The 13,011-nt window shown below is 39.2% G+C and overlaps 1 protein-coding gene across 2 annotated transcripts in view; it reads left to right on the top strand.

The window, feature by feature from the left end:
* stxbp6 (syntaxin binding protein 6 (amisyn)) overlaps positions 1–13,011 on the top strand; it is a 70,543-nt gene that overhangs the window by 12,945 nt on the left and 44,587 nt on the right. For both annotated transcript variants that reach the window (XM_061742886.1, XM_061742887.1), the window contains exon 2: positions 1,010–1,224. In XM_061742886.1, the coding sequence (XP_061598870.1) occupies positions 1,071–1,224 (154 nt within the window). In that variant the 5' untranslated portion in view covers positions 1,010–1,070. The remainder of the gene's footprint in view (positions 1–1,009; positions 1,225–13,011) is intronic.

Below are 13,011 nucleotides of genomic sequence, written 5' to 3'. Positions count from 1 at the left end.
GATGGTTTCACTTGTCGTCGGCACCTGTTTTGTATCAAAGGTTAATCAGACACGTGACTATGATCCTCCAAAATCCCAGACTTTTGGTGCAAGCAGATCAAGAACAATTGATGCTGTTTGGGAGGCAAAGGGCGGTTGCATCAGATATTGACTTGATCTAGAGCAGGGGTCGGCAACCCAAAATGTTGAAAGAGCCATATTGGACCAAAAACACAAAAAAAAAATATGTCTGGAGCCGCAAAAAATGAAAAGTCTTGTATCAGCCTTAGAATGAAGGCAACACATGCTGCATTTATCTATGTTAGTTATAACTGGCTGCAAATGTAGCTGCTAATGTCTTTCCACATGACTCTTGTTACGCGAATCTACGGAAGCGTATTAGGGCCAGGCAGGAGAAAAATAAAAATAATATTTTAGAGAAAAAAGTCGAAATGTCGAGAAAAAAGTTGAAATATTGAGAAAAAAGTCAAAATGCAGAGAAAAAATTCGAATTGTTGAGAAAAAAAGCAAAGTTTTGACTTTATTCTTGAAATTGTATTTCAATAATCTCGACATTTTGACTTTTTTCTCAACATTTCAACTTTTTTCTCGAAGTGCATAATGGAAAAAAAATCTTCCCCTCTCAAATATTTTTTCTCCTGCATGGCCCTAATACTCTTCCGTACAAATCTTCGTCAACAGAAATGTTGAAATGTAATACTTCTACACATTTTTACAGCATTGGAAAACGTTCAGAATGTCATGTTTTCCTACAGAGACCATATTAAAACAAAAAATATATTTCCCTCCCCATCCATTTCCATTTTCAAACATTTTTGAAAAAGCTCCAGGAGCCACTAGGGCGGCGCTAAAGAGCCGCATGCTCTAGAGCCACGGGTTGCCGACCCCTGATCTAGAGCTTGCTCTGTTCGCTCACCTCTCATTTTTAAATCTCTGAGGAGATAATTCTGCTTCCCCCATAATTTGATCAGCCGTTTCCATGTCCTTTTTACTTTTTTTTTCTCTGTAGTGAAGACTGAACCCCTCGGCATTCACTGTTCGCCAGCTGTTCACGCCCACCTGCATCAGAGATGAGTGCCAAGTCGGTCATCAACAAGGAGATCTTCACACCCCACGATGAGAAGATGCTTGTTGCTGTGCAGGTGAAGCGGAGGACGAAGAAGAAGATCCCTTTCCTGGCCACTGGTGGTCAGGGAGATTACATGACTTTCATCTGCGTCTCAGGTTTGAACAAATTAAAATCTCTTTCTCTGTTCTTTCCTTGTGTTTTGTATGACTGTGTTTTGATATGAGGAAGAAATGCACTCTTAAGTTTACGATGTGATATTGAGGAAACCCATCTGGATCTCACCAAGTATGAAACTCCAGATAATGAGTTTGTCCACATACTGCATCTTTATACATGCTTTAGTTGTTAATTAATATGATAGTCTTGTAAGGTTGTAGTTTCAATTTCACATCACCATATGACAGTGCACTTCTGTGTGTGTCTGTGTGTGTGTGTGTGTGTGTCTGTGTGTGTTTGCACCCGTGCATCAGTTTGGCTTTTATAACACAGAGTCACATTTCAGCTTGCCTCCATTAATTTTCACTCTTCTGAGCATGTTTACGTCTCATTTGCCAATATTGCTGGATAAATTCACCGCTGAGCTTCAGGTAACTATTTTTTAAATAGATCCAAGCTGAAATTGAATAATAGTTTTTCCAGAAAGTGAGATTTCAGTTTTTTTTTTCTCCTATCTTCATGGCCGTTGGAACGTTGGCTGATTTATTACTCATTGACTAAATTAGCTGCATTGTTCATGAAGAAAAAGCATATTGATTTCAGTTGCCAGTAGAACTGCTTGTGGAGACCAGTGACATCTCTTAATAATGCTGTTTTAGTTTAAAGTAAACTTTGCTGCAGCAAACTGTATAGGAAAGGGTTTCAAGTAGGTTAATGCTGATCAGGAGGAATTTGGGTATTGCCCAAAGACAAGGAACATTCTGTCTCTCCATTATAAATTCAAGATTGCCTCGCAGTCGTCGAATTAATCCAGACTGTGCTCTTGTGTTTATCAGATCGACGCAGAGAAAAGCAGATCTTAAGTGCAAGTCACAACTTCAGGTTTGGGAGAACAGATAGATGTCTTGAAAAAAAGGCCTCACCATGAGTCATTTCTCTTTTCATGTAGATGTAAAAAGACAAATGTTGCTTAACCTTCACTTCTTGTAGTGCCGGTCTCGTTACATCCAGAGCAGCAGCCGTCTCCTCAGTGTCCCATTTCAACGCTGGTGGTTAAAATAATCAGTTTAAATGACAGAAGGTCCCAACTATTTAGTCGTCATTGAACGTCATTAAATTAACTGCATAATCTTGTAGCTTCTTGAATTTGAAATGGTGACGTATGATGAGGTTTGAGTGGAACGCTTGTGGTTTGAATCTGTTTCTGATTTGTGAAAACTGGAATCTGATTATTCTTAATTGTGTTTTATATGTCTCTTTAGTCTTTTTATAACTGCATCTGTGTTAAAGAAACATGTAGTAAAGAAACATGTTTAAGCAGCATTAAACACCTAGAACATCTGGAAAACATCCAGAGGTTTAAGTTACTCATATGATGAATGTCCATCGACATGTTTCCACTTAAGCTTTTTATGCTCATTTTCTTATTTCACATTTAAAATAAAAAAAAAAGGTAAATTTAAATGTCTAGGACTGGATACTGAAAAGGTTTTCATGTTTAAGCTTTACTTGGCTTTTCTTGCATTCCAGAGTATATAACCCACACGCGGGGGGAAAATCCCTTTTTCTGAATAAATCCGTACATACGCTAAGCTATGTTCAAAGCAATGAATCACATGGACGATCAGCTGCTTCCAATTTTAGCTGAGGAAAACAGCCAGTACTAGCTAATATGAAAGGACAATCAATTAAATCAATTTCTTTAATACTGGGCCAAGGGGTCTGGTTCTGTTTGTGTCTAACTCACGAGGTGTTGTGTTAGCGACGGCTGCATCTGCTGGAACCGCATATCTTAATTTATTCAAGTCGAATCCAAACCAGTTAAGGGGAACGCTCCTGATTTCAGTGCCTATAAAGCAGCATTTAGAAAGTTATTTTCCGAAACTTGTTTGGTGCTTATATAAAACAACTGATGTGTGAATCTGCTAATCTGTCTGCTCAAACACGTCAGGGGAAACAAATTTAAATTGCCTCAGAAGTTGCCACTCGTGGAGGATTTATGATGATTTGCTTTTATAAAGATTTGCTTCAGTCGTGGTCTTCAGCCTTGCTGCAGGGATAGAAAGGTTTATTTTTTTGTTTAAAAGGACTTTGCTTTGAATAACAGAAATCACACTCAGGCTCCAACACATTTATTTTTTTTTGAATAAAACAAGATTTCCATTCATTCTCTTTCTATTCAGTGGACTAGTCATCGTCTACACCTTCACTCAAATGAATAACAGGATTCTAGATTTAATCATTTAAACAGAATAAACATTTTGCTCCCTGATAAATCTATGTGTAGGAATAGATGTTACGCAATAAAACATCAAGAAACTGCACCGTTTGACCTCTCCAACCTCCATCACCACCTCCACCAGTCGAAGATTTACTGATCTCCTTCCATCGTAGTTCTTTCTGTTTAACTTTCTCCTGACTCAGCTGATGTTTTGTAACACATGTGGGATGGGAGTAGTGGGGACAGGCAGTCTTATGTAGTTCACTCAGTCATGAGGCCTTTTTTTCTTTTTTTGTTTCATTTTATGTGCATTTTTATGTGAGTGTAATGTACAGTAAAAGCGAGTGTGAGGACAGCCAGCGTGGGCGCACCCAGAGCTTTTTAGATGCAATGCGACTGAATCAGGAGCACGAGTTTGAAAACAGTGTGCATGTATGTAAGGCTGGGGGACGGTGTTTACTGACAGTGTCCCGGTTACAGTAGCAGATAGCCGAGGCCTGACAGGCCATGCAGTGGCAAAGTTACGTAATCCGTGGCATGTCGTTACTCAAGAAAGCCCAACAGCTTGAGGAGCTGTACTGGAGAGACAGCCACAGGCACTTCAGGGTGAAGCACCAGAACATCACAGCTGCTCCATTCCTGGATCATATTTGTAGCACAGTTGTAAGTGCAAGAGAGAACCCAGGATATTTTCAACTAATACGAGTTCAAAAAATTGCAGCTTGTGTTCAAAATGGATTGTAATAATCAGCGAACTCGTGAGCGTGCGTTATGTGTGAGCCGTTGTTTCGGTGTGGGTGAATGTGAGTCTTAGGCTCTTCTGTTTGTTGAATGCATGGCTGTTTGTCCTCAGTAGAGAGCTGCATTTATCAAGGAACAAAAAAAGAGAAAAGAAAAGCCTGGACAGCTGCCACTTGGAGAGCAGCTCTTCTTGTGTCAGAATAACATGTGGCTCTGGGAAAACAAAGTTGGCTCGTCTGACCTGGCTAACCGTTGTTTGGCTTCTGGTGAACGATCTGAAATCAGTCTCAAAGCAGATCAATAATGTTTTATCAAGTTTCCTGCGACATAAAGTTATTTGTACTAGGAAAAATAGACTTTAAAATCAGAAGTATCTTAGTTTACTGGCAGATTTCTTTCTGTGTGCATGTTTGTGTTTACAATCTGTTCATTGCGGTTGAGCCAAAACTGACGCGTTTGTTCTCTAACAGTTTGCCGAGATAGACGGCCAAAGTCTGGATTTAATTTCCTCAAAGGGATGATTGTTGCTATTATCTTGGCGCGAACATAACTCAAACCAAATTAAGGTGATTATTCCTGATTCTTCTGCTGTTGATGTTGAGTATCATTCAACATTATGTTGTAGTCTGTGTTGTGGCTGCATCATGGCTTTGCTGTCGCATTATTTCATCCCCGGCTCTTCATGACCACCAGGGAAGATGAAGCCTGCAAGCACAGTTGCTGGAAATGTGTCAAGGATGATTTATCACAAGCCAGTGTGTAAATTGTGGAAACTGCCAATTTTAGCACTTTTGGGATGAACGATTTGGAAGAAAACACATTTGCAGGTAAATTTTCATTTTTGTTTCAAATTATCAAGAAACTATTTAGGATCTACATATTTTACTCACCATCCCAAATTTGTCTAAAAAACCATCCACATAGCCCGTTTTTGTGTTGAGGTTCTCTCTTTGATCTTACACACAAATATAACCCCACAGAAACATGTGTTAATGCTTTGACAACGACACCAGGGGTCTTGATGACATAGGAGTGTGCTGGAGTAATGCCAGAAGCTCAGCACACACCACATCGGTCAGCGAGATTCCTCTTTGATCATCATGTGGTGCTTTTACGGCTGGACCTCGGGGCCGAAACTCTGGACCGCCCACAGACCTCTTGGCAGGAGAGATGTGAGGCCACTTGAGTTGGATAAGGCACTGAAGGTTCAGTGGATGTAACTTATTAGCCCAGCCTGATTTATTTTCCCTTTTTTCATCTGAGTGGAAAAAGGTTTTTCATTTCTCTTCACAGCAAAACATGTTGTCATCATTTTCAGTTCAGCATTTTTGCCCTTGTGTCCTTATGTGTGTTGTCGTGTAAGTAACCACCAACACTCAGCAGCGTCAGGGTCCTTAGTGAAGGAACTAGAAACCATCTATCTGGTTTCTCAGTAAGTGGTTCTAGTTGTGATTTATTATTATTTTTCTCCAGTTATGTGGGCTATGTACTGGTCTGTTGTGGTGAAGAGGGAGCTGAGCTAAAAGGCAAGTCTCACTGTTTGCTGGTCGATCTTTGTTTCTACCCTCACCCATCTTCATGAACTTTGTGACTGAAACAATAAGATTTCAGATACAAAAGACTGAAATTAGTTTCCTACACTTCCCATAGAGATGGGCTGAGGAGTTCAGTCATCTGGGAGGGAGTTGATGTGTTTTGGGTAGGTGAATGGCTGGATAATTTGTTTTAGAGACTTGCTCATCCATTTATTTTTATTTCTTCATTTTTAATTCTGATTTGATGCCAACATGCACCTGTCGTTGACAGAAACTAGCCGCCAGTACTGATGATGGATTGGATTGTTAGTATCTATCATTTTTACAACCTTGAAAGTTGATGCTATATGGTAATAAGGGATCTAGTAACTCTGGGTATGTAATTTGGTAATCTGGTTTATGTATTACATTTTATGTAACTTCACACATTTATTATTCTCAACTCCATGTATTCACAACCTTGTAACAATACTTTTTTTAAGGGGCAAAGATCTCTCACTTCTTGTCTTATGCATTTTCAGTTTCAATTCAATTTTATTTGTATAGCCTCTAATACAACAGATGTTGTCTCTAGACGCTTTCCAGAGACCCAGAACATGTTTGTGTACTGCATTTATGTATCGTGGCTTCACCCCTTTCATCTCCACTGTCCTTGTGATCATTGATTAGCTGGTAAGATGAAAGTGTAAAGAGATGCATACAGATACTTCTTTCAGTCAGTGTGTTTTGAAGCTTGGATATTTTTAATTAATTTTAATATTTGAAACAAAAGAACATTGACCTTTTCTTTCTTTGAAGTTAGAAACAAACCCTCTGGTAGGAGGCTGAGGCTACCCAAGGCTGTGAAAGCCCGCCACAGACTCGGCTTCTTCCCCTCAGCCGCCAGGCTCATCAATGACTCAGGTTCCCTCCCCCCTCCCGCTCCTTAGTGACAAAAAATAATCAAAAACTGGACTACAATTTATTGTATATGCCTGCACTTTATTTTTGTTTATTCCTTCACTGTGGTGTTGTGTCTGTGATTTATTTATTTATACGTGAAAATAATATTCCGAGTGCGCACACTGTTACCAACGTGACAATTTCCTATGTGTTTTACACAAATGGCAAATAAAAGCAATCTGAATCTGACATCATTTTTCCATAGCTAAAAGAAAAGTGACAGTGACTTGCTGACAGCTGTGTTTTTTTTTTTGTTTTTTTTTTATTAATATGCAATAATTAATTGTACAATTAAGGGTGAACAATATATGATGTAAACTAGGGGTGGGCGATATGACCTAAAATTAATATCACGGTATTTTTCATCTTTTGAACGGTGACGGTATAATATCACGGTATTTTTTGGTACGTTTTGGGAGGAGTAGCCTGTCCTGTCCCTTTATGTGAATAAGGTTAATATTTTTTATATTTAATATAATAAGTAAATGGTAGTATCCTTATCAAAAAGAGACATGGGAGAGTATTATGCATTCTCAACATATTTATTTGGCAAAAAACCTAAAGATCTTACATATATATATATATATATATATATATATATATATATATATATATATATATTATATTATATTATATTTATTTTTATTATATTATATTTTAAATATTTTGTAAACCTGTCTTAAAATGTAATAATGTATTAAAGTAATACTGTAATGTAATACTGGACCTCGGTTGGGCTGGTTGGACAGCGGGTGGTGGAAAATTTCCCTTAATTTTATTCTCTTATTCTCTAATTTTCTTCTAAAGCCCGCGGTACAGGTGTGTTTTTTCGAGAGAAGAACATGGTTATGGGTATTTTTTTGTCACTCTTTCTTTCTTTTGGGCAAAAAGATTCTTTTAAACCGACATTCATTAATTTTTTCTCCATCTTGAAGTCTGTGATTCGTATTCCGGCAGGTTGAAACAGCGCTCTGTGCTCCGCTGCCGTCAAAGACCCGCCCAGCTCCACTTCTGATTGGCTAGTGTTTGTTTGGTTGAGCGCCAGAGCTGCTTTCCTCTCATTCCATTGGTAGACGAACTCGGTTGACTCAACCTTTTTTTTTTCTCTCAAACCTTTTTTTTTTTTTTTTTTTTTTTAAAGCACTCAAACTCGCACGCCGAGAAAAAAAACTCCGTACGCCGGAGATCCGGCACGGTGCCGGAATACTTTAAGCCCTGCATTACTTACTACTCTTGTCATAAGGTGTAGCAGCAGTACACGATGCCTGCAGTGGAAGCTGTGTAGTCTTGGGACCGCTGCTCCGCTGGTTCTGCAGCAGCACCAGCGGAGCAGCGGTCCCAGCGGGACCAGCTGCTGGTCCCACTTGCGCTCGTTTTGGCCCGGGTTGCCTCTTCATATTCACGGGCGTGCGTGTTTTTTAAGTGATGAAACAGGTTGCTTGTGTTTCCACCTCTTGCTGTCACAACACGGCAGCAAACCTTGCATATCACCGACGTTTTTAATTCCTTATTTAGGCTTATTATTTTATAATTGATTTATTACGGTATTGACGGTATTGCAAAATCCATGTCGTGGCGCAGTTTCACACCGGTGATGACTATGACACCGGTGTACCGCCCACCCCTAATGTAAACAGAAGTTACTTAATTGTAAAAAAAATAAGTGATTTTAATAGAGGTTCAGGGATCTGTGGCTGTTATTCACTTATTCATTATGTGGGAAGACAAATGTGCCACTGAAGATGAAGTTCAGGTCTAGAACTTCTAAGAATCTTCTTACTCGTCTTCCATCTAACAATTTTTTAAACATTTGAGGGTCTTTGGGCAAATGCTTGTTAACGGGATTTACCAGACGTAAGTGCGTGGGTGGACCGTTGTGGATGTTTCAGTGGTCTGTGATGCAGACTTTTCTTTATTTACTGAGAGCAGAGACGTACAACCCACTCACACAGAACTAGATACATAAACATTACACCAATACTGGATTCTCTGTTGAGATGCGTGTAAGTATGTGTTTGTTTGTGTTCATATGCATGAATTTTCATGTGCATGCCAATGCCATCCATAGCAGGACCTCTGTGTCTCGTAGTGTGCCATGGCAGTCCTCATCTGGAATAATTGGGTTATTTTCTGACTGAGTTCATTATTGTGGGAGGTTGACTTGCTTATTAAACACGTTCTACCCTCCCCCTCCTTCATTCTTACAAGGCCTATAATGTCAAACTGCCCATTTCACTGCTTCCAATCTCCCCGTGACCAAGATGAAGTTCTACAGTTTAGAGAAAGGATGTGGTGTTTAACTGGCTTGAGCAAAGGGAAACAATTTATAGACACAATTAAAGTGATTTAAAGAGGGAGTGAGCGTCTTCTGAGACTGGGACGGTACACAGAGATCTGCATCTGCAAGAAAACTGTTTTTAAGGAAGTTACTTCATTAATTTTGTGCATTCACCCAAATAAAACGTCCTTCTTTGATTGTTAAGCATTTGTTGGTAATTGAGAGATAACAAAACTGTTAAGGACTGCTTGATACCTCAAACTTTACCTTCAGATTTTGAATACAAGCACATATGGGGTTGTTATTTAATCTTATCTTAGTCTCCCAAATGGACTTCAGCCCCCACTTATAGAGCCAGTGCACCACAACCTTACATTTGTTTGGGAACTGTGTGTCCTCTGTTGTCTCTTGCAGAAGGTCTTAAATTACAGACATTTGTTTTTTGTATAAACACAATGAAATTGTATTTCTTTAAAATGACATGCAGTCAAGCAGTTCTGTAATCCTGTGTTTGGTATCTGCCGGCTCTTACTCTAAAGCTCGGAAACACACAGCAGGTGGAGCTGATAGAGGGGATGGCTCAGATGCTCTGCAAGTAGGCTGTGTTTGGTGTGGAGTTGTGCATACAATGCCTTCTTCTGTAGAGATAACCAGCCGGTTTCAGCCAGCTTTCCTAGAGGAAGCGTGTGTGAATGTTTTTTGTGTGTGTTGAGGGACATCACTGCATTCTCCTGTGGTTGAGAGGGCTCTCCTCACAGGGCTCGCCTGTACAAATGCCAAACTGTCCATCGGCATTTTCTGTCTGCTCCACCACCTTTCCAGTGTTACTGAACTCATTCTGGTCGCCTTCCATCGAAACACCACCTTTTACTTTTTGTAAATCTGTTAAAATGTAACATCGGCACCTCCCCTACCGTTGAGCTCCATGTGTGGGTTTCAGTTTCTGATGCAGTTGCTTTTGTCTGATGAAGGTGTGTCTTGATTTCCTGGAGAAATCGTGGTGTGTTTTCTCTCTAACAGGAAGCCGATGATTGTTGTATGGGAGTCTGCGCTCTGTTATTGGTCTGGATAACTCCCTTCAGCTGTACAGCTTCTCCCCTCAGATGCTGTTTGTGTTAAGTTCACTCTCTCCGTTGGGATTCCTCGTGTAGGATGGGAATGTTACTGTTAACAGTGGAAGAAGGGGAGTTTCAAAATATAAATAACAGAAGTGAAGGGAACTGGCTGATCCTTTCATCGTGTCTTTCATGCTTGAAAATAACAGTTGACTTTTATTAAAAAAAATGATATTTAATCTCAAGTAGACATTTACTTATTGTTGGTGCAGCAATATCTTTATGAAATAAGGTCATCTTTAAGGTATTTGTGTCGAATGATGTGTCCATGCGATGGTTCTGAATTGAAAGACCTCTTGGTGGTTGTTCAGAGTGAAGAGGGTGTCCTATGCTTTCTATGCTTGGGTGTGAAGTGATCTAATATTTCTTTTTTGTGGTCATATTCAAAGGCAGCAGGAAATGACCTGAGTAGATGAGGTATTTTAGCCATTGAGGAAGTAATTATTTGAGCCCACATGTTTTTGATACTGTGTTCGTTTCACATATGCATTGGCTCACTAACAGAACAAAGTAATCTTCATGAAGCTCTGAAAATTTTTCTTTGTGAAAACAAAGCTTTCACCCCCCAATCCCTCCTTTTTTGTATATAAGATGAAGGGAAAAGCAGCGATGATCGGACAAAAAAGATAAAGATTGATAATACCCGAGTAAATGCAGGAACTAATAAATGTCAGCCGTCCATAGGAAAGAAATCCAAATATTAAGAATTTTGCTATTTATATTTATCAATTTTTTTGGATGGGTTGTTGACATCCCCTTAAATCAATGATTTAAGGGGATTTTGCAGACAAGAAAAAGAGGATATCAGAAAGAACAGAAGAGGAAATCTGTGCTCATTCATATGATAGATGTGAGCACTGTATGACATGCTTACTTTTCTAGACCCATTTGATCCAAGTTAAATTTAACCTAAACTGATTTGTTGCAGTGACACTCTTGGATTATGCTTGTATGCTCTAGGCCCCGTTTACACATAACAAAAACGGCAGTGTTTTCATGCGTTTTGGCTGTTCGTTTACAAGAAAATTAAGCTCAAAGTCACCAAAAACGATAAGTTCTGAAAACTCCGGCCAAAGTGGAGATTTGCAAAAACCCTGTCTTCACGTTTGCTTGTAAACAGAGGGAAACGGACAGAGCGTCACATTATGCGACAGAAACATCACCAGCGTCATGAGTGCGACCTGTGTTTACAATTTGTGTGGCCACTGTCAATATTTTCTTCTATTTTACCTGTTTTATATTCTAAAGTCACACTTAAAAGTAACTCCACGTCTCTGTCACTCCAAACGAAAGACTCTCGTTCCATCTTGGAAGTAACTGGAAGTTACACTATTTGTTGACGTTTTTTTCCAGGATTCTGATTGGCTAGCATGACTTTATGCTTCTCGTTACACTGCCCTGTAGGTTTGGCTGCTCATAGCCCCTTAATGGCATATTTATCCGGGTTTGTGTAAATGATGGTATTTTTCAAAACGTAGAGGGGGATATATTTATTTTTGTAAATACCCGACTATGTAAACGTGGCACTAGACTCAGGTAAAGAAAAGGTTTCTATCAAATCTGAGCTACCTTAAATAGTAAATAATATCTGTAACAAAGAAGACGTACATGCAGAGTCCAGCTGCAGGAGCTTTTGAAATGTACTTCAGAGTATTTCTAAGAACAGACTTGATTGATGGGAGCAGTCTGAAAGACAGCTGGTCTATTGTCACTTATTGACTTTGTGTCAAATAACGTCTCCTCAGTGTTCTTCAGGTTTGCTTTGAGTTAATCATTATTGCATGAAAGCACAAATACCTTTTTATTATTACATGATTTAATAAAGCACCTCTTATTAAAGTACACATGTACACTAAATGTCTAGTGGACTGCAATGCTCATCCATAGTAGTATGAGTATGGGAGAGGCAGCAGGGTTTTGTGTCGTGTATTTTATTTCTTCATTTTGTTCTACCATTAACTTGTTCTTTGTTGGATGACTTACTAAAGCAAAAAGCCTGCTGCATTTAAGTCAGCACCACAGTCAGACACACAAATAGGTGCACGACTGAAACAGCTTCAGCCTTGGACTCCTCTGCCTGGATGAAAATCCGCGGCAAGAGGCATGCTATTTCTTTATTCTTTTTTCAGATTCAGCATCCCTATTCTCGAGTGCCGTCTATCTATCTCCTGTTTGAAAAGGTATACTGTATTGCATGTGAAGCAAGAGGGCGTGTGAGGGTTTTGTTACGCGAGTGTGGTTGTAATGCTGTTAATCTTGCACAGATAATAGGATTTCAGTAAAAGCAGATTAACATGGGTTGTCCATGGTGCATCGAATCTACATTAATTTAATATTTCTTTATTTATGTGCCGGACACCCACCTGTAAACACCAACTCTACGAATATGAAAGCAGACATTGGCATAAAGATTATCGTTTAGAGGGGGGGGAATACATCTTTAAATAAAGACAGTTTCCTAATTAAACTTTTCTGTTGGAAACCCCTTGAGTTGTGCTGTGAAAAGAATTAACAAGAGCCACTACTGTCCCCATTTTTCTTTCATCTTCCTACATCAGCGTGTTAAATAGAGGAATAGACTGGCACTATCACAATTTGTCAAATCTCAATTTCCAGCCATGAAAATGTGCTTTTATTGCTTTGAGAGAAGAGCTGGCTTGTTAACTGCCTTTTAGTGACTCAGGCAAAGAGAGAAAAATTAATGAGTGTGTTTTTTTTTTTTCCTTGTAGGGATCTGTTAGACTCTGTCCCACCAGCATATGCTGAATTAAATTTAACACTAACTACTTTTTTTTTTATCCATACATAAAAAGAATCAAACTGCTGCTGGGTCAGTTCCATGTCAGAAAATTATGATATTTGAGTTTTACTCTTGAAATGTACTTTATTCTTTTCTTTTGTGAGCAAAGATCCTTTTATGTGTCGGATAGCTTGTTACACAGAGGAAGCTGGAA

Source organism: Cololabis saira, chromosome 16 (assembly GCF_033807715.1).
Source record: "Cololabis saira isolate AMF1-May2022 chromosome 16, fColSai1.1, whole genome shotgun sequence".
NCBI lineage: Eukaryota > Metazoa > Chordata > Actinopteri > Beloniformes > Belonidae > Cololabis > Cololabis saira.
Note: the sequence above shows the minus strand (reverse complement) of the source record. Positions and strands in the feature narration are given on the sequence as shown.